Source organism: Orbicella faveolata, unplaced genomic scaffold, assembly GCF_042242905.1.
Source record: "Orbicella faveolata isolate gen_17 unplaced genomic scaffold, um_ofav_v1 contig_25, whole genome shotgun sequence".
Taxonomy (NCBI): domain Eukaryota; kingdom Metazoa; phylum Cnidaria; class Anthozoa; order Scleractinia; family Merulinidae; genus Orbicella; species Orbicella faveolata.
In genome coordinates, this window is record NW_028301553.1 from 3379515 (window position 1) to 3401498 (window position 21984).

General features: G+C 38.0%; 3 protein-coding genes across 3 annotated transcripts; 1 reads left to right on the forward strand and 2 right to left on the reverse strand.

Annotated features, from left to right (window-relative positions):
- Positions 1-9521: 9521 nt before the first annotated feature.
- Positions 9522-14147, reverse strand: LOC110052767 (mediator of RNA polymerase II transcription subunit 4-like). Its single transcript, XM_020758934.2, has 8 exons — positions 14028-14147; positions 13793-13871; positions 12877-13047; positions 12032-12089; positions 11698-11784; positions 10869-11045; positions 10072-10145; positions 9522-9712 (listed from the first exon to the last, which is right to left on the reverse strand). The coding sequence occupies exons 1-8, from the start codon at positions 14105-14107 to the stop codon at positions 9575-9577; spliced, it is 864 nt and encodes a 287-aa protein (XP_020614593.2). The 5' UTR covers positions 14108-14147; the 3' UTR covers positions 9522-9574.
- Positions 14122-18169, forward strand: LOC110052766 (transcription initiation factor TFIID subunit 9B-like). The gene is made up of 5 exons (XM_020758933.2): positions 14122-14347; positions 14658-14794; positions 15444-15575; positions 15924-16199; positions 16861-18169. Exons 1-5 carry the CDS (start codon positions 14137-14139, stop codon positions 17062-17064), a joined length of 960 nt encoding a protein of 319 aa, XP_020614592.2. The 5' UTR covers positions 14122-14136; the 3' UTR covers positions 17065-18169.
- On the reverse strand, positions 17805-21983 carry LOC110052764 (uncharacterized). Its single transcript, XM_020758931.2, has one exon. It carries the CDS (start codon positions 21857-21859, stop codon positions 19328-19330), a length of 2532 nt encoding a protein of 843 aa, XP_020614590.2. The 5' UTR covers positions 21860-21983; the 3' UTR covers positions 17805-19327.
- Between the last annotated feature and the right edge of the window lies 1 nt (position 21984).

The following is a 21984-nucleotide window of genomic DNA, read 5'->3' on the forward strand; positions in this document are numbered from 1 at the left end:
TACAAGGAAGTTCATCATTGCGTTAATCTTGTTTAAATTGTATTATTTCAAGCCCCATGAGATGTTTTTAAGCCTGTATATGAACTTTATTCACGAACTTCAAAAACATTACGGTTCATAGTCATACAACGAGGGCCTTTAAAGAACAAAAAAATAGTGTTAAGCTTTAGCACCTTTTTTCGCAGTGGAGAGTGAACCAAGCGTGTTGAGCCGATACACTTTCAATACATACAATGGCTTTTTTCCTCATTACAGCCATTTGAAAGCGCAGAAAACGAGGGTGCTAAGCTTAAACATTGTGGTTTACTATCCCAACTTATGGGAAAATATCCATGTATTATTAGTGGAGTTAGCAGGATTAGTTGCGAATAAGTTTTTCACTCACCCAAACCTCTATCCACGAGATGTCAATTCGAAAACGCCGACAAGATTACTCTAGCTCTGAGCCACTGTCAGGTTATCAGTCATCATCTGGAGTTTCCTGAGCCACCAAGCAACCACGCCACAGTCACATCAATTATTTATAAAGTCTTTCACAAGAACACCACGACGTGGGAAGCTGTTTAAAACACGCTGCGGAAGCTAAAATGGTCACTTCACTACATTATCATAAGATTACATTGCTATTAGCGAACATCTTAATCAGCTTGTCTTCGGAAACCAGAAATAGCTAACGGAAGCTTTATTACAATCATCAGTCTTATGGATTTCCGATCCTTCACTTGTTTGCTTTTAGCTACATTCAGCCGTGACTATCAGTTCCCTATAAAAAAATTGTCAGCGTTATGATCCTTATTCCATTATTTGGGAAGTCATTAGAGCTATCGTATTCAGAATAATTATTGGCCCAGAGTTTTAAAACGAGTGTCCCCGTTGCAGTGTCCTTGTTCGCGTGGTCATTTTCTTACCGTATTCTGATTCTCTCTCTCTATCAGTGTGCAAGGGGCTCATTCATGTTTGAAGATACTCAGTACTTCTTCCTGTGAGCCGTCGTATGTTAGAAATAATCCTTGGCGAGCTGCAACTTCAGTTAATAACTCAAGATAACATAAGAGGAACTTGTCTCCTCCTGCGTTTCCACAACAACTGTAATTTGCATTTTAGTTTTGAACATGCTCGAGCTCGAATTTTCCCCGGCTCTAAAGAAATGCTATCTCTGCTGTTAACCTTATTTCTCCAAAGCTTAATTACAATGTCAATGGCTAGTCGAACTTGTGAATAGGCAACACCTTCAAGTCCGTCCAAACGCAAGCAGCGTTTCAACGCAAAATATTATTGTTGTAAACTTTCGGCCATCTTGTTCCATAAGCACACATGTGGCAAGAGGTTGACCAATTCCTCGCAGCAATGGAACAGTGTGTTGCGTTCAAAAGTTGCGACTGACTGAAGCGTTTTACCGGATCTTTATTGACGAAATATGGTTGAAATCAAAATTTGTTTTTCATAATAGAGCTCAACATTTTCTGTTGGGTACTATTCGAGGTAATGCTCGCTGACAAATGAGACCTCCCCGCCATATTTTATCTTAGTGTATTTTCCTCACCCTTATACTTCAATTTTGCTCAGAAACTTACGTATAGCATAACTAACTAATATAGCAAATATATTCTAACTTGTTATTATCGAAGATTCGTTTTTTAATGAGAGGTTATAAACAATTTTATTGCACGTTCTGTTGTTCTCTTAGCTACAACGGTCAGTAGTTCACAAGTCAATGAAGCTCACGCCCCCGATTTTTCAATTTTCGCATGTGGTATACGAGAGAAACTAAATCACGAAACTCCGGAAATCCTTTTTCTGATGTAGAAATTTGTAATAGGTATAAATTGAAAGAAAACTCGATGTGATGATTTTGTAAGGCAAGTGAGTGAGGGACACGAATCACCAGTGATGAACTTGCCGTTATTTGCCAACCGTTTGCCTCATCTCTTAATTGAATGTTTCTATAAACGATGGGCAAAATATATTGCTACTTCACACATTAGAACTTGTTAGTCAGTTTTAGATTCTGAGAACGCATATAGTATTGAAACACACTAAGTTAACTTATAAAAATCAGTTTTCTTGTAAGGGCTGCTCAAAATAAATATGAAACAAACGGCTAGTCAACTGAAGCTTTGTATTGAAATATATCTTTCTACACAGGGCAATATTTTTACCAACCGTACCACGCAGCAAAATACATAGCGAACGGTATTTTTTTTTGTCTCAAACCCCAACGCATATATAATTCGAGTATTAAACCATTTTTTCATAAAAGTTTGCTTTCTATTAAACAACCTGGCGATGGAAACTTCGCTAATTATCTCTATTTCGATTCGTCACTAAAGAGAGGTGGAAATTGCGTTTGAGCAAAAGCCATGAGGTTTTTACGTGTATTGGCGTAGCAACAACTTTTGGCGTAACAAAAGCTTTTGTAGTATTTATTTTGAGACTAAAGTGAGCGTGTGGGTGTTGAAGTTTACAAATTATCAATAAAACTGCATTTCTTTGTAAAACTGAAAAACTAATTATAATAACAACATAATATCTATCTATGTTTCGTTTGATGACTAACCCACGGAAAATTTTAAATTTCACTTCCCCTGTTGTAAGACTTAAGAATCGAACGTAACTCCCTCGCTCTAAAAAGCATGTAGTAAAAGTACATTTAACGCAAGAGATTATTAATCTAGACATCTGTATATGGTTGAGGCTATTGCACGTTCAAGCATCGCCCTATAAATCGAGATTTGCCGATCAAAGGTTCTATATATATCGTCCTAGAACCGAAAATCGGATCGATTCCCTATCAGCAATCAAGCCAGAATTTTGCTGATGATAGCATTTCCACGATGGGAGGAAAACTCAATTATGACAGCTTTGTTAGCATAACAAATGTTGAATCCTAAAAAAAGAACTTCTAAAAACAGTCTGCCTGGTGAAATTTTTAATATTAAGTTGCCGTGAGCATGAATAACAATTTAATTTTTTTTTCAGTAGTATGACACTCTTAAAAAAACATACATTTATTACCTCGATTCGTTGCCACGCTCTGGACCTTGGCCACTTTCAACTTCCGAGTAAAGCATTCGTCGACCAGATCACGGTTTGAAAGAATCCGGTGATTTTACAGCACAGATGATGTTGTCAGCTTCATAGGTAACAAGCGGTGACTAAATTTTGTCCAAAACAATGACAAGAAAATTGTCCAAGGCTGTCGAAGCCACGTCGACCTTTTGCACTGGTGATCTCGCAGCTTTAGCAGCCAAAGAAGTTTTTCATTCCATCTAGCTTGGCAGATTATTTCGTCTTTTGACTCTGAGTAAAGATTATTTCTTAAATATCCGAGTTTTGTCCCGATTTTAGCGTTGTGTACGCTATGTATTGGTGGATTTTAACGAGCGCGCGCAGTGATCACCTGTCGAAATGCGTGGGAGGAGTGGGAAGGGAAATTACCATCATGTAACATGTTCAGACTTGACGTAAGCTTCCCAGCTTCCCACGCGTGTCTCGCTTTGTTCTGTGCTGGCCAATTACACTCACGGGCGCATGAAAATAAAGACCGGTATTCTAATAAGTTCAAGCTTAATTGGAAAAACTTCTGTAGAGGAGGAGAGAAGCGGAGCAAACTGGGAATAGTCCGAGACATGAAAAGCAGCTGTCCACCAGAAAAATAAAATTACTGAATTTAAAATATATCAGGTGATCAATCATTGCGTCAATGAGGAATTTGTTTCAGGCGAAAGTCTTTTGTTTAACAGTGGCGATGGGGACAATAACACAGCATTCTATCAAAGCAACCGGGATTAATTGTTCCCAGTCATAATATTTTTCGAAATACTAACAAAAAACATAACTCTCACGGGGACTGACTTCTACGCGAGTTTCGTCATTATTAACTTCGTGTTATTGAAACGAAAACTCATTTTCAACCAACCATTCAAAACGCTTTTAAGATATATATTCCAAACCGTCGTGGCACTTTTTAACCCCATTTTATTAACGTCTCATTTTATAATTATAATTCAATAGGGCAATTTTTTTAAATTTTAGTTTCAGCCATTCATAGATCACAGTGGTAGCCCGCCCGCTCCATTGTCTAAGAATACCATGTTGTTTTGGTATGAACAGAGGCTCACATAGTCAGTTACTTTATTAAAATACCCTTAAATACGGCCACCAAACTTTGAAGGCCGTTGGTGGTGTAGTCAAACGAGCTGTGTCATAACAGATAAATTCAAAATATTAGCTTTCCAAAGGAAGAAACGCATTAAAGACTTAATGAACAACGATGACAAATAGAGGAGGATTAATTCAAACATGTATATTTGGCAAATTTTCCAATCAACGGGGTTCTGCTATTGTGTAAACCATGACAGGTTTGAAGGGCTGTTCATTTTTTTCTTTCTTCTTTTTTTTTTCCATTTACGTGGAAACTGTCTTTTTCTATGTGAATTTCAGTTTTTTTCCCACTCGGTAGCACATGTAAAATGCATGTTGAGTTCAACTGTTTTCAATGTCAACACAAGTTGTATTCCCACACGGAGAAAATTGTTGATTATAAAATGAATAATATGTCCTATGCCGTTTGTTTCGCTTGTCATGTGAGGTAGCTGTGTTTTGTATAACCACTTAAAAATTCCGAAAAAATTAGAATTGATTGTTAGTTTTACATGACACCTTAAAGTGCAGAATCAAAATTTAAAATTAGCTCGTCAGCACGTGGAAAATGCGAGTGCCTTTTTGCATCTTGCAAGTTATTTAAAAGTTTTAAGTGGAAGAGAAACTTGCATTCGCGCTTAAAAAAAAAGCTGTGTTGAATTGAATGGCGAATGACCAACAAAAAGCTTCAATTCATCATGTTATCAAACTTGCATGCCACTTGAGTTATTATCACACCGATGTACAACTTGCCACTTTGTCACGCAAGCTTCAGGTAAGGAGATAGCGTGACGAACCACAAATATGATATCACAAGTGCGAGGCCCACATCGCTTCTCCCATCTCTGCTAGAAATCGCTTGTTCATTTGACTGCACGTGGGAGGTGTACTTTTCTCTTAAAATGATTAGCTGGCGTATTTAACTCTAACCGCGGCATAACCAACATTTTGGTTAATCTGTGGAATTCTTGTGAGCCTGCGATTGTGAAAACAGTCTGTTCGTCAACTGTTTTACCCGTTAACAAGTAGCTTCAAGTCAAGAAGCCAGCCACTTGTGAAGATGTGAATTTTAAATTTTCTTGCTTTCTAAAACCATTGATAACTTACATGCCGCCTAATCAGTGATTGAATGTAAATCGTTAAGCGACAAAACGAAAAAATAAAGGAATAGCCTTGGGACATTCTAAACACAGCAGAATCAACCTCATTTTGGCCCTTTACGAATATAATTGATTATAAATCGAATTTAAAATGGGGGCAAGTTCAGATGTCTTATGCAAATATAGACGTTAATTTTTTTTTTTATTGCAGTGTGGGCGGAGAGTACTAAGCTCATATTTATTTATTATTTAACCATAGCACTAAGTTTTCGCCACAATCGTTTCAGAAATAAAAAAATAAATTGTAAATTATATTAAATTCAGTCAAAATCGAGTCTTTAAAAAAAAACTGTCGTAAAATTTGTCCCGTATTGATGCCAACAATAAATTTATTCTTTTACAAACCGTTGCTTCCACTTTGCTTCACATGTCACCTTGATCATGTTGGAGAAGTGTAAAAACTGGGCATCTTGAAAGAACATGTGAAACTAAAATAAAGCTTCATTTTCCTGCATTTTCTTACTGTTATAACCTGTTCCTTAGTTTTATCTTTCGCTTTAGAACCCCCGACCAGGTTCGATGCCCATTTTCCCCTGAATAGTACCAATATTCAAGTTTAACCACCAGAACAGAGAAAGTGTAACAACTAATCTATTATTATCATTATATCACAAACTATAATTCTTACTAGTTACCTTGGTTTTCTTTCGATTCAGTGCTGCTCTTTGCGCTAGCTGTTCGAGAAGTCACGTACCATTGCCGCAGAGTAATATTGATGAGCCTTTTGTAAGAGCTTTATTTAAAACGCCCACCTTATATCGCTGTCTTTTTACAGGAGAGCATAAGTATCATTTGATCTGCTAGCACAGAGAAGACAATTAGAAGAATGTATTTTAGTATTGAAAATATACTGATCCATCCGACAGCTATATTTAAAATGTTATAGTTGAACCCCGCTATTTCGAGATCTCAGGGGAAATTGCGAAATTATTTCCGGTATTTCGAAATTAACTGGTTAGGGTCAGCTAGGTGCAGCGAAGCGCACTGACCATGCATTAGAAACAACAACATTTGAACATTTGAAATGAAGAATAGTTCGAAAAAGCGTGAATTCAAAATAGCGCTAATTCGAAATAACCGAGTTACGGGGTACAACTTACTTAAAATAAAGAGAAATTAAGAAGGCGTTTGCTAACACGCTACGTTTTATTCCTATATTTCCAAAATTTAGATGTTTTCTCATTGGTAGCGTGGCTTTTATTCAGAGGGCTAATAACAATTTGAATCAGAAATCACGTGCTCTACAAAAACTGTAGGAAATTGTGGCCTGCTTCTTCTTACCCCTGGCCACTGAAAATAAAGGTCTTTATTTTTGCCAGATCGCACTGATGGAAAGAAAAAAAAAAAAAAGAAAAAAGAAAACTGCAAACATGATGGAGCTCATTTTGCATGCACGTGGTATAATCACTTTGTCCCACGCACTTTATTTCCATATATTGCTCTGAAATGCAGATAACAGATCGTTGTTTTTTTTTTAATGACGCTTGTAAAGTGGCTGTGCACAAATTAATTAGTTTCTATCGGCCTTCCCGAAAGCACGTGCAAAAACTCGAGTCACGTGAAGTTTGAGAATCATTAGCTGTTTTTAAACAAGGTTTTATTTATAGCCGCTCTCTGTTTCGTCTCCCGCGTAGCGCGTGACGAGGGCGGGGGCTAGCGATAAGGGGATGGCAAGGCATGTAAAGAGGCGTGTATTACAGCATCGATCTATATGGCATTGAGGTAAAATATTCTTTATCAGCAAATTAGTTTGAATTTTTTACTTTGAAATCTTTGGCTTCCATGGCACCGTTATCCCTTTTAATTAAAAATGATCAGCAAAATAATTCATATACAGCGTAATAAGTGGTAGTTTTTTTTCGTGAACTTCTACATGAAACTTTTAAATAAAGGCTCGTATAGATGACAGTACCAGTAGCCGGGTCGAGGTCCTGTTTGATTGGGTTTGCCTTCCTGTACATTCAGCTGTTTATAAAATCGAATTCAAAATAAAAATAAGTGCATATGGCATATCCAAAGAGCTTAACATTATGTGAGTTTAGGAGTGTAGGCGGACGTTTCGTGATAGCGTAACTGACGTATGTTAATGATAGAAATTAATGAAGTAAGTTATGTCGAAACAGTTTTGCAGTATTTTTTCAACAAGAAGAAAAAAAATTTCAAGTAATGTTCTCAAATTTGTCAGGACAACTAATTCGCTAACGCTATTCCATTCAACGTTCGTAAAAAAATAAGACAAATATAAACGCCCGTGCGGGTCTAATGCTTACACAAGCTATTTATTTTTATAGCTTTTTATTACTTGCCCACACAATTTTTTTGTCAAATATCCAAGAACGTTCAATTTAGTTGTCTTTCATCTCGGCCGCGTGAAAATTTACGACCAAGCGGAAAAATGAAAGCTATAAAAGCCAAGGTGGATTTCATATGTGATGTTGTTAAAATACTACAATGTCCAAGGACTTTACTACGTTGTAACTTCTCAGCGGTTTAATTTCATAGACAGAAAATGCATTTTAAACTAAAAAATTCCCGAATGTATATTCTTTTGAGCTGTGCTAAAGTTTAATACCATGATAAAGGCCTCTAAGAAGATGCCTTCGTTTACAAAGTACATGTTTCTCGACTGGCGAGAGAAAGAGGAAGAGCGAAAAAGAAAACTCTCTTTACGTCCAGTTTCCGTGCCTAGTGGCTTTGTCTCTCACTCTAGTATTATAAATTATGATCTCTTGACTTAGAGATCTCAACAAGCCTGCAATGAATATTTTCATTAATAGGCTACTGTAGTTATAGTTACCTCGCTTTTCTTTCATTGCGTCGCTTTGCACAGGCGATCAAGAAGTTCTTCTGCGTCGCTTACTCTCACATGGCATGGACTGACGAGACCGATATTGAAGACTTTATCTTAAACGCCCACCTTGTCGGCATCGGTTTCCTTTGCACGAGAGCACAAGTTTGGTTTCTACTGGCAGGTATTTTTAAAGCTGTTTGTACAAGAAAAGCTTAAAAAATTATCGATGATAAACTTGGCAGGTTCTTTAGAATAAGTGCTACCAGTAATTATATTTTATTAGACATTTTAGAGTGGGGTATCACTGTATATTTTCACGTGTCTTGTTTGAGATATTTTGGCCAGCCCGTGGGCCGATTCAACACGTAATTGGCGAGAATAAAGTTTTATATACAATGATCCTGCAAACACATCGAAACACACTAAGGCAGCGTCCACACGATACACTAGAGAAATTTAAAAATTGCAACTTTATTTCTTCGGTTAGGCCTACCGTCCACACGAATCCGTCACGAAAACGGAGCTTTTAGAAAACGCTCTTCAAACCGGAGGAATTTGAAAACGCCGGCTTTGTGTTTTAGAGTAGATGGAGAACATTTTGAAAACGGAGCTTTTCGACAAGGCGTAGTCACGAGAATCATGTGATTTCCCTGCCCAAGTTTATCTCAAACACAAATTTAAAATGACCGGTGATTATTGCGTTTTTAAATTCCCCCGGCGTAGTGTCCACGGAAAACATTAGATGCGTTTTCAAAGTGAAACGTCCGTTTTCAAATTCCTCCAGTGAAGTGTAGAAGGGGCCTAACATGGCTGATTAATAAAAGAATTTAAAATATTCAATGGTTTCTTTCCCTGATTAATGACGTTTCTGGCGCTCTTAGGCTAAAGAAAACCTTTTAAACCGGTCTCCCCTCGTACAGATATCGTGCACTCGATTCCCGCGATATTCCCTGTTGAGTGGAGTTGAATAATATTTCATATCAGATAATTCACAGAAGCAGCTAATTCCTTATTTCCCTGTGTACTATTTTTAAGTCATCGTTGACCGCTTTTCTTCTACAAATGCTGAAATCATGCGGTAATATTAGCCACTCACAAGAGGTGTGCAACAGACAGACTCTTAACCAATCAGAGCCAACGCTTTTTCTGTTTAGCCAATCAGAAGTTGTCGTAGTTTGGTTTACTCAATTTTTTCCCGCGTTCGTCACCAGTTGTACCGCATGTGTTTTCTTTTAGTCCTTTGGGAGGTGGGGGGTGGTAAGGGGTAAGGGGGGCGGGGTGTTGGAGAGGTGGTAGGCATTCAGATTGTGGCTGTAAAAATAAATACACTGGTGAAATTTCAGCTGGTGAAATTCCTGGGTCCCGATTGTGTTCGGAGGGCGCAGGATCACCTTGGAATTGATAGACGCATAGACCACAGATGTCAGTCAATTTGAAGGAGGTTTATTTACTGTAATATTTATTTTATACAAAGTTAGTATTATGGGCTGTCACTAGAAGACGATGATGATGATGACGACATGAACTCGACTTCATCCACGCCTTGTTCCTGTCTGCCATTGGTCACTTCCTTCGTCAGATTGTTAGCTATGATGTCCAAGCTAGAAGAGGTGTCATGCTGTCAAAATATCAAATTTGTTATTAACATTTTCGTATACAAAGCTAGTGAAGAAATCAGGTATTAATGTCCTGCTTTACGCAAGATTAGACCATTTCCGAGTTATGTTGTCCCTCTGTTTCAAAACGAATCCTCATGCAAAATCTTTCGTATGAAAATGAGTTTGATTTGCATGAAAATGAACCTGTAGACGGAACACATTTTCATGTGAATGGTTTCACACGAAGACTCGTTTTGACACTGAGGCAAAAGGCAATTCGGAAATGGCCATGTATTTCGTCAAGTGGCATCATAGGTCTGCAATGCGCGCACAGAACTAGATGCTGCAGTTACTAGAAATATCTCTCATTATTTCCCACCTGCAGAGATGAAGACTGTCCCGTGGATAGGTGGCTCTGCCAGGAAAATGAAGATGCTTGACCATTGGTAAGACCTGGTCAAAATGGAAATGCACAACAAATTTGTTTACATTCTTAGGACCAGTTGTAACTGTCTACATTACAGAGCTGTCCACCTTACTTAAGTGTCTATATGGCCAACAGGGTTTTCAGGGGTTTTGGTATCTCTATGACATGTAAAAATGTATTCTGACAACAGCAGATTTACCAGAATGGGTACTGTTAAAATAAGGCTTATTTTTTGGTAGTCAGTTTTTGGATTAAGGTCGTTACCATGGCAACATCTCATCTAATGAGAGGCAGATATATTCCTTATTTCGGCCTAAACTCCTTAACATTTATGCTTTCCTTTGGTGAATTTTTTTCATACTTTGCCAGATCATGGAAATGATATTGCCTGACATTTTGAATTGGTAAAAAGTGAAGGTTGTTCAGACGGTTTTTCCAATATTCTGTAATTGTCATTCTTCTAAATATACAAGATTAGCTCTGACAGATTTTAACAAAAATAGGGTATTTTATAGGAAGTGTATGTGGTTACAACTGAGCCAAATTTTAAAAATATTCACCAAAGGAAATGCGAGAAAATTCACTGTCAGTTTTGCTTTTTGTCCTTGTGTTGACATCATAAAAATCGAAAAACACTGATGTTTTCTGTTGAGCACATGCAGATTACTTGCGCTTTCGTCTTCTGTGCATGTGCTATCGTAAAACTATAGGGAGCCACCTTAATATTCTTGATTAAAAATACAACCTACCAAGTCCACTGACAGGTTGCGACACGTGTGATGCAGAGACTGAGGGCTGCATCAGTTCTTGGAGAGTTGAATCACCGGTCACAGGCTGATCAGTTTCACTTGGAACACCTTCCATAAGTCTACCAAGCAATCCTGATCGCATCTCTATATCTTGAGGATAAGGCCTGCGTGGATCCCCTAAAATTACAAGTAGCCCAGGGAAAATTAACCTTGAAAGAAATGTCATGTAAGAGTGAGGTTTAACAGCAGGCATTTTGAACAAAATAAGACAATCTGCATGGAAAAACGTCCTCTGGGAGAATTCTGAGAAAGCAAACCTACAATCCTAACTACCTATAAAAGATCAGTGTGCATAAAAACATAAATGACAAGAGTGGCTGAATTCCCTAAATTTCCCCATTTTGTTACAGCGAATGTTAACACTGAGGTCCCATCCACACTGCGTCAGAGAAATTTGAAAACGGCATTTTCACTCTGAAAATGCACCAAATATTTTACATCCTCACTATGCTGGAGAAATTTGATAATGCAACACTCACTGGTCATTTTGGATTATTTTGTGTTTGAACAAAACTCTGGCAGCAAAATCACATGATCATCATGATGACATTGCTTTTGAAAAGCTCCGTTGTCAAAATGTTTGCCGTCCACACTAAAACACAAAGCTGGTATTTTCAAATTCATCCAGTTTGAAGAGAGTTTTTGAAAAGCTCTTTTTTTTTTGACGGATTAGTGTGACCAGTAGGCCTCACTGTGGAAATAAAGCTGCATTTTGTAGTGTGGACAGGGCCTGAAGAAGGTTAAGAGAATTTGATCTTCAGGAACAAACCTGGCATCCATGATACTGGTGCTTCAACAGCATTACTGCTACTGATTCGATGAGCATACTTGATCAGGTCTTCAGAGGAAACCATTCCTTGTTAAAATGAAACAAGTGGGTTAGAAACCGAGTCATAAATAGAGGGAAAATGGGTCAAATCTTCAAATTTGAGATAAACATCATTTTATAACTTTGACTTGAGGTCGTTTGGCAAATTGAATGTGGAATGGTTGTTTGGGTCAAGGGAGAGGGTGTGGAGATCTTGTAGATGTTAATGACAGCATCATCAACTCCTCCCTAAGCCTTAAGAACACAACATTTGAAATAATAACTTTCTACTTACCCTTGTCAGCCTGGTTTATAGCAGACAACTTTTTCTTTGCTTGGAACAATGCTTGAGACTAAAACAAATGAAAAAAAATGCAATTGACATGATTCTTTACAGCAGTCTTTTTATGTGATGCATGTTCAAACTCAAAAAACAAACACCATGTGGACTTAGAAAGCGTCTCCATAGGAGTGCCTACAATATGTGGGTCCATAAACCCTGTCGTTATGTACATTATACTGAGAAATATGTATCTGGAGCAGGGTTGTAGCCTTATCCTCCAATCACAGGAGCAAAGAGGATGAGTGAGTAAGTGAGCGAGTGATATGGAGCAGGGTTTGCTTTACTCATAAAATTACCAAACATGCCTCAAAATAAGGAGACTTGCAATGATAACAATACAGGTGTCTTTGCAAAAGAGTCTCAATCAGGTACTTGAATAATGACAACCTTTATCTTAACAAGTCTTTTACTTCATCATTCTATAACTTCCACTAACTTTTGACAGTTAAAAGATGATTATTTTCCAGTCTATACTGCACAGTCTTAGCACCAAAATGTTTTTAAGTCTCACTCAATGGAATGCAAATCCATGTTATTTGTATTAACAACCTCTTACCTTATCTTTGAGGCATTTTAAATTCTTTTCACATTTGAAGTTGTTTCCTCAAGTGATGTCAGAAAGAATGAAGCATTAAGCTTTGCATCCATAATGGATATAGACATGAAACTAATTGCATAATGTTACATTTTGTGACATCTTACATGAATCAAAACAAAAAACATAAACAAACTCTTGAGTGCGTAGTATGGACTGGAAATCATCTTTAAATCATCATGGCACCTTTATTCAGACTTACCAGTAACTTTTCTGCTTCCTTTAACTGGGATTCCAGACTAAGGATCTCTTGATCTTTCTTCGAAATTTCCTCTTTCACTGTTTGGATTTCTTGCTGTCTTGCTTGCTGTTCCTGCACTTGTTTAATGGCTGCTTGAAGTTCTTTATCCTTTGCAATAAGCTGATCAACAGCCTATACATAAAAAAAAATCCTGTCACTGATTTTGATTTAAGTCTTGGGCTTGAGCTTATTATAAGGAGTGTCTGGAAAATCTGATTAGCGAATAGCGAATAGTGAATGGTTCTGAATAGTGCGAATAGTCTCGAATAGTACGAATAGTGGCGAACAGTCGCAAAAAGTGGCGAATAGTGGCGAATAGTCGTCAATAGTCACCGCTTTAGATCTAATATAAATCATTAATTAATTATCCAAATCAGCAACAGAATTTCAGTGAATTTATTACCTTTTCTTCTCTGGACTCGGGCTAGTAGGCTGTCCATCGCCAGCATTAAGAAAACAGAAAACACAAGGATAACCTAATAAAGACGTATTTACGCTTTCGCAGTGGTTAAAACAGAAGAAATTACGTTTAGAAACACCTTTTGTCCTGATAAGTGTCTGTGCTTTTTAGCGGAAAAATCCCATCCTGAGTTGCTACGAGGTTGACTGCGAGATACTGGGTACCCTATTTGTTACTATTTGCCACTATTTACCACTATTTGCCACTATTTGCCTCTATTTGCCACTATTCGCCACTATTTGAGACTGTTCGCCACTATTCGCCCTATTCGTACTATTCGCTATTCGCTATTCGGGACTATTCGCTGTTCGCTATTCGCGACTATTCGCTATTCGCTATTCGGGTTTTCCAGACACCCTATTATAAGTTCATTTTTATTTTGTATATAGTCTCAATCAAGACAAAGTCAAAGTTTACCTTTGCTGTATCTCCAGAGCTAGCATCTTGTTTTGTTGTCCGATACAATGAGACTGCTGATAGACTCTCGAATAATTCTCTAGAAACAGGAGAGAAACTCCATTCTTACAACAAACTAGCAAATAATTTTCAGTGAAAGTAGGTCATTGCACTGTCAGGATTAACCATCTTAATCTCAGAACAAAGTCACACCTTGCAAAACAAAACAGAGCTAAAAACAGAAATAATAACATACTTGGTTAATTTTTCATAGTCATCCAGTATGTCATTTATAACATCTTTAGTGCTTTTTTCTGATGGAAACGCTTCCGCCATTTTATTTTTGTGGAAAATTGCAATGCATCATGGGATTGTCTTCTATGCTCACCAGTCAGCGGTCTCTCCCAGTGCAGCTGAACAAAATGGCGGACAAAACAGACAATGAACAGAGCGAGGGGAATTTGCCAGCGAAAAGCACTCCTAAAGATGCTTTAGTCATGGGAGCTATTTTAAAAGAGATGGGAATCAGTGACTATGAGCCGAGAGTTATCAACCAAATGCTGGAATACACTTACCGTGAGTTTTCAAAAGTCCTTCAGATATTTGATAACTTGGATTGCAATAACAAATCAGTTTCCTGGGTCTTTTATGACTTTTGTTTTCGTCTTAAGACACAGTTTTACGTCGCTTTTTCAACCTAGTAATAGATTGGAGACTCTGTATCAGCAGATTTCATAGTTTACGTCTAATAATTGCTATTGGGTGAAACTTTTTTGCTTAAATTTTTAAGCTTAATTTTCATGGACATCAAGCTCAACTTAAAAGACTTAAAATTGAAACCTTGTAAACAAGGTTCGTGAAGATACAATCTGTCTGTTTACTGCAGGTTATATTACCACTGTACTGGAGGATGCAACAGTTTACTCCAAACATGCTGGCAAGAAAGAACTTGACGCAGATGATGTGCAGTTAGCCATACAGTCAAGACTGGACCACTCCTATACAAATCCACCTCCGAGAGAGGTAAGTCATTATGATATCCATTTGTTTCTTAATTTGAGTAAATAACATACACATGCTAACATAGGGCACGTCATACCATGGTAGCCAGAATGCATTAAATCTGTGTACATCGCACACTGAGGGTGTTCACCACAGTTTTAAAGATGGGCCATTCCATTCCGTAACCGCAACCCCCCCCTCCCCCTGCCTTATCGAGGATCTTTTGCTCTTACCCCCTCAGAAAAGTAAACATTTTACCTCCCAAGATAGGAAAGTTAAAGTGCCAACACACTTCCCCCTTTGGAATTTATTAAAAGATCAACTAGGCCCCTTCACATTTGCTCCCTCAGAAACAGCCTTTAAAGAGACTGTTTCCTCACCCTCAGTTAGACCCTCACTAGGGGGGTGCAGATAAAAAATGGAATGGTTCAATTCTATGCCAAAGTAGGTCATCAGCACACAAGTTTACAGACTACAATCCTATGCTATTACACTGAATGTCTTTGAAACCCATGCCAACCCTCTCTCTTGTGTTAACTTGCAAACCCTCCTATATGACGTTCTTCAAAGCATTTGATGTTTTGTGTTTTAGCATCTATCTAAGTCTTTGCAAATGTCATGTTAGTCTCATATAATGACATTTTTGTCCAAATTTTCTTTCTCTTGCTAGTTTCTCATTGAGATTGCTCGCCAGAAGAATCGACACCCTCTACCTCAGATCCAGACAAAGAGTGGTTTACGGTTGCCACCTGACAGATACTGTCTGACCTCCACCAACTACAAAGTCAAGACACAGAAAAAGGTGATGTATGCAAAAGTTTGCAAAAGCCTCAGAAGCTTAGTTGTCGTAACAGTCCTGATACTTTGTTATGTGGAGTAAAACTCTATGAAGAGCATGGGAAAGAACATGCCAATAAGAAACTTTTGTTTACAGATAGAACATCATCACTCCTGTTTGCAAAAGCTTGGAAATTATATTCTTATGCTAAAAGGAAATCTTTCCATTAAACTATGCCAGCTTGGCTCTTTTTTTCTTGAATAGTGCCACTTGGCCTTTGGAAAGCAAGCCTGGCCTTTGGCTCAACCCCATTATTGCGTTGCTTTGTATTAGTAATGCTGTTAACATAAGTAACTCTTGTTGAATCAACAGCATTCTCAAGTTCGTTCCAACCCAGTGGTAGCAAGAACAATCTCCCAGTCTTCAGTATCAACGCCTGTCAAAGCCACTCCAACTACTATTATAACTGTCAAAATGCCGGTAACTGCCCCAGTAACAGCATCTGCAGGAGCTGCAGCAAATGCTGCTGCTGTGCCAACTTCTAAAGTTGTGGGTAGTGTGACTGTTAAACAGGAGCCAATAGGGATTGCTGCTACTCACACAGTACAGAAACCTGGAGTGGCAACTACAACCGCAAAAACAATACAGGTGGGATCCCTGTTTTTACATATTTCAATCATCAATTGACCATTCATTTTTTGGTGGCATGAAACAAACACTGGAAATCCATCTGTGTTCACAGGCTATGGCATTAGGGAATCATCATAAAAGTAAATGCTATTCATGATCTTGATATTCTATCAGAAAATTTTGTCAAGATTCAACATGACTTGTAGTCAGTAACTTACTGTCGTATCTCTAAGTTTAAAGGCAAAGATTTACTTAGCTTTGTAACAGTTCCTATGAAATAAACGTTTTTGCTTGAAGAAGCAGAGAAAACACTTTAGATCTTCAATTCAAATTTTTAACTGTCAAATATTACAGAGTTAATATTGGTATACTTCTGCATTGAAATAATGTATTCATTTTGGCAACAATATGATGGCAATCCCAACCAAAGAACCAATGCTGTCTGCAGGACATTGATGGTTAAACATTGATTTCAGGTGTTTGTCAGCAGGCTTAGGAGTCTTCATGATGCATGGGAATTTGCTTCTTTCTAGTTGCTGTGTACTAAAATCTACACTTGAGTTAATTATCTCGAGTTCAGTTAAACCCTCATGGCAAGCACCTGTCCCAGCTATCAGTGCATGCATCAGAGTGACTTGAAATTAACATGCCTTGACTGATAACTTATTCCATTCACCAGATAAAAAGTGAACCTGGAACAACTCCCACTAAAAGTCAGCCCAAAACAGGAGCCACGGCATCTCAAGTCACAGGTATCCCAGCTTCAATGCTCACAGTATCAGCTCTTCCAAGCATGGATGAGACTGTCGCCAGCACTCAGCAGCCATTAATCACACCAATCAAACGAAAGCACGAGGATGAAGATGATGATTATGACTCATAGTTTTTTTAATCTGTACACAAAAAAATTTCATTGATCTTTTCATAACACTAGTAAGATGTCTCTGCTGCAAGATTAAGTGAAAAGTAGCACTTCTAGTTGTCAAGAGTGCAAAGTTTTTCCCTGAAGATAAAAGGGTACGATGCACAAAATTTATAGCAGGAAGTGCAATTGAGACACTACATTTCATCCAACAAATATGGACTGATTTCCAGTCTACTAGTTGTGTGGTCATGTACTATATTGTGGATTGTGTATTGTGGATTTTAAGGTGCGAATAATCTTTGTTCAATTCAAAATAAGTTTGTAGAGATTTCAGACCTATTTTTACAAATTAAAAAAATCCCAGACTTGAGACATGTTTTAGTCACGACTGACTTTATGAACCATTGTCCAACAGTTTAGAAATTAACTAAATGTACCATCAGAAGACAGAACCAGTTTGCACAACCTTTGACTCTGGCCAAGTTAATGAGTGTTCTCATATCCAAAAGACTACAGTGTTATGACTCTTGCAAAAAAGAGAGACTAGGATAATTTTCCATTAATTTTAATCTTATGTATTTGTTCCACTTTCCAAAAGGCAGAATAGTTATAGTCACTTGTGAAATGTAAAAAGGTTGATAGTCTTGTTTAAAAGCTGGGCCAACAGTTAGTAGTTTTATAACATCAGATGCATCATGCAAATTATGAAACTGATACACAACTATACTTGTTTCATTAATTAGCTACCACTGAGCAAATTTCCAGTAAAATCTTTATTTATCCATGGAATCCTCTTTTATATGAGTTACATTCTCTCCTTCAAAGTTACGCATCAAAGGTGATACAAAGTTTACAAACTCATTAATCATAGATCAAGTTAAAACTCAGGAGTTCATAACCGTGACAGTGTTTGTGAATCCTATTAGTTTTGATTGAGAAGATGTGTCAGATTTAATTTTTTTTTTAAGTTCATCAAGAATACTCCACCAGCATGTTACAAGTAGTTTTCTTGGTATTTAAAAAATGTGGTGAATTATTGTCTATTGCAAATGATACATCACTTCTGAACAAGTATACAATGTAGCTATCTTACAAAGTTTACATTAAATGTATTCATAATGAACTGTGTATCCACAGTATTTCTTCCATAGTATTTGCTATAACAAGGATCTCCATAATCTAAAGATAACCTTGTGTGGTGGGTGAAAAATGGTGAACATGCCTATGGGCAAAAAACAAAAACAAATGTCTGTGCTGTTCTCTTCCAATATCTCAACTCCTACAGAGTACAACAAACGACACTTGCACAATAAAATACACCTTGAATGATCATATGTAATTCCACTCAAGCAGTAATTCCCAAACTGTGCTATACAAGAATTGTGTTCACTTATGCAACATTAAAACTTTTTAACTTTTTTTTTATCTGGAAATAGTCCAAACATTGTCCCTTCCTTTGTGTCTCTGGTAGAATCATTTGAATGTGTTCCCCTTAATGATGCACCTTCAACCTTGAGAGTTCTTTTGCAATTATCCTCAAAAGTAGCATTTAGATTAGCATTGTATTTGCATAATTTAACCTGGAATTTAGCCCTGTGATACATCTGAAACACAATCTGTTATCTACATGTAAAGTATCTAAAAGTTGACAGTGAAGTGAAGAGACAACACCTGATTGAAGAGACAACATCTTAGTTCAGAGTTCAAATTGTTTCATTATCAATCAGTGCAAATCCAAACATTAACCAGCAATGATTTTGCTAACACCAGTCTTTCAATGTCTATTTCTCCTTGCAATGTATGTGCAATGGCAAAGGGTACATGGAAAAATGTTTGGAGATTATTTGGTCTGATATAGTTTATATTCCCTGGTGTGGAGTTGGGTATGGCATAGCACAGTCAATTTGTAAACTGACAACCTAGCATTTTTAACCTAATAGTTATTTTGGGTTGCCAGCACCCTTGTTTTTCAAAGTTGTATCTATATAATATAATAACATAAACAGCAATAAAGAGGAATTTGTTGTCAGTGTTGATGTTTTTCAGAAGGATAGAAACTACATGTATCTCTTGTTTTGATCTCAAAATTATAGGGTACAGGTTTCAAGAAGCATGCCCTACAGCCCATTTTTGGGAGTAGTCACTGCTGTGATCAACTCTGCTCTCCTCACAATTTGATAATTTTTAAATAACCACAATTAGCTCTCTGATTTAGTCACATGATCCAAAGGTCACAACTGTGGACTTAAAGTTCTTGCTTTCTGCAAGCCACTCTCCTGTCCTAGTCATACTGATACTCTTCAATCCTTTTCAGCTGCCTTGTTCTTGAGCGCTTGGCATTCTCAGCTGCCACTGCGCGTGCAGTGCTCGTTGTTAAAAAATTCCCAGGCTTGAATTCACTGCTCACTGGAACATCAGGAGGAGGGGACTGACCCTCTGTGACGACAAGACGTGCTTCTTCAACCTTCTGAGAAATTGAATTTTTTATGACTGGCGTCAACTGTAGTAGAGAAAGATAACCAGTGATTTGAGCCAGACGCATAACTGAAACTGAATCATCAGTGCTTCTCATGTGCTCTACAGACTCCACAAATAGACGACGTCTCAAGCGCTCTGATGCCAGAGGACAGATGTTGTCAATAGCTTCAGCGTATTCAATATCTGTCATAAATCCAGGCTTCCTTCCTGGTTGCTGAAGAAGCTTCACTTCCATTTCTTGAAAGCGAGGCTCTCTGTACTTCAGAATGATGTACAGAAAATACTCTGAAACCAGTTCCTTGGAGATCTTGTTCTCACTGAAAGAGGTGTAACCCATAGAAAACTGCTCAATATCTTCCTCATTCATGAAGGGAAACACGACATGAGCAAAGCTCCTGATGTCTTTAACTGCCAGCCACTCAACCAGATCAATGAACTCATTGACCAGAAGGACATAACGGATGACAACAGGATCTAGGTTACCACACATTGCTTGAGCAAACAACTGAATAGTCTTGCTACTTGGTGCAAATGTAATTACGCTTGAAACAAAGTCATACACAGCCAGGTATGTGACATCTGAAACCAAATACCTCTCATGGAAGAAGGAGTACAATGTATCCACCACTGAAACAATCTGTTCATCTTCCACTGCATAATCATCTTGCCAAATGAGTGAAGCGCAAAACTGTTCAATGATGGAAGACACACGATCCACAGAAAGAGACCTGGGAATCTGTCTTTGAATTGAAGTACGAGAATAGTAGTCATCCCAAAGGGACTTGTATGACATGGTAAGGTGCTGCTGTGCTTTTATGATTGACTCATCTCCATATCCCAGAGTGCTGTTGGTTTTTGCTGACAAAGTTCGCACACTGTCAGGGGTTTCTGCAACAAGAACGGGAGGTTTTTCATCTCGTGATATGTGCACTGTTGGTCTGATAATTTTTATGTGCGTGCAGTTATGGGGCAATGAAACAACCTTATGATCTGTAACTTTGTGTGGGCATAGTAATGTTGTTTCACCACAGCTAGCACAAAACTTGGCATCTTTAAACTCATGGTAGTTCTTTCCTTGGTTGCATGAGTAATACAACATTGCTGAATACTTGCTCAGGATTCTCTCGTGTGCAATGAATGGATCTTGATTATGTGCACTGTTCATAATCTTTACAAAATCAATCTCTTCATCATCTTCTTCTGGCTGTTTTGGTTTCTTCTCTTTCTCTGCTTGCACAGCAAACATGTTTTTTTTTCTTTCTGGTTTATCGTTGGTCTCTCTTTCTGTTCTTTTAGCTTCTTCCTCAAGTTCAGCCAACTGATCTTCAAGACTGGACCTCTGAATTTCAATTAGCTGAAATTCATTTTCAATATCAGCAATGTTTTGCTTGAACCTCTGTTTAACTTTGTGCAAATCTTCTTCTAGTTTCACCCTCATCTCGTGTTCATCATCTGGGGTCACTCGAAAGTTACTCCCACTGCTTTTCAAATCAACTTCACTTGTGGGCGAAGCCTTGTTCTCTTCCAAGAATAGTTCGAATTCCTCAATAATTGCATTTTGCATGGTGAGGAGCTGCTCTTCTAAAAGCTTAGCCGAAGCAATCTCCTGAACAATCTGAGCCCTCCTCGTCGAAACAGCCGGCTTAAGGGGCTTCTTTTCAAACACTGTTGAATCATTAAAAGCTTCTTCAAGAGCATCATAACCCTCTTTAAACTTTTCAAGAAACTTATTTCTTTCCTTCGCTTGAGTGAGCTCTTCTTTAAGACTGGCAATGCGTTTTTCGTACCTGTCTTTAGCGGCCTGTTGCATCATCTGCTCGTACTGAATGTTAGCTTCAAGTTTTCTCTGTTCCAAAGAGTTGTTTTCCATTTCGATCTCCATGTTGTAAATCTTATCGCTGCAATCTTTGAGCGACTTCTTAAGCTGTTCAATGTTCTGATTGCTTTCGTCGAGTTGTTTATCTTTCTCGGCAAGTTTTCCTTCCAGTGCGGCGATGTCTGCTTGCAGTTGGTCCGCATTTTTGTCACGTTCTTCAAAAACTCGATTAACAAGAACAAAATACGGGAGACGCTGAATATAAGACGTTTTGTTTTTCCCTTTTTTCGGTGGAATAGTGGTATATTCATTACTATATACAGCCTCGTATATTTCATCTCGCAGCATCTTCAAAACTTTCTTATAAACTCCCAAATCTGGAATGATTTCATCGAATACATGAAAGCAAGTGGTCATTCGCTCTTCGCTGAGACCTTTCATTGGCGTGTCCTCGACAAGAAGGACTTCATACCTCGTAGCAGGAGAACGAGAAGACAAAGCTCTTCTTTCAGAACCCATAACCCGTCAGGAATGCTGTCGAAATGGCTCAAAATTTACCAGAGTAACGTAACAACGGTTGAGTACTCAAGCCGCCATGTTTCTTGTTGCTATGAACGAAAACCCAGAGGAACTGGAAACTAGCG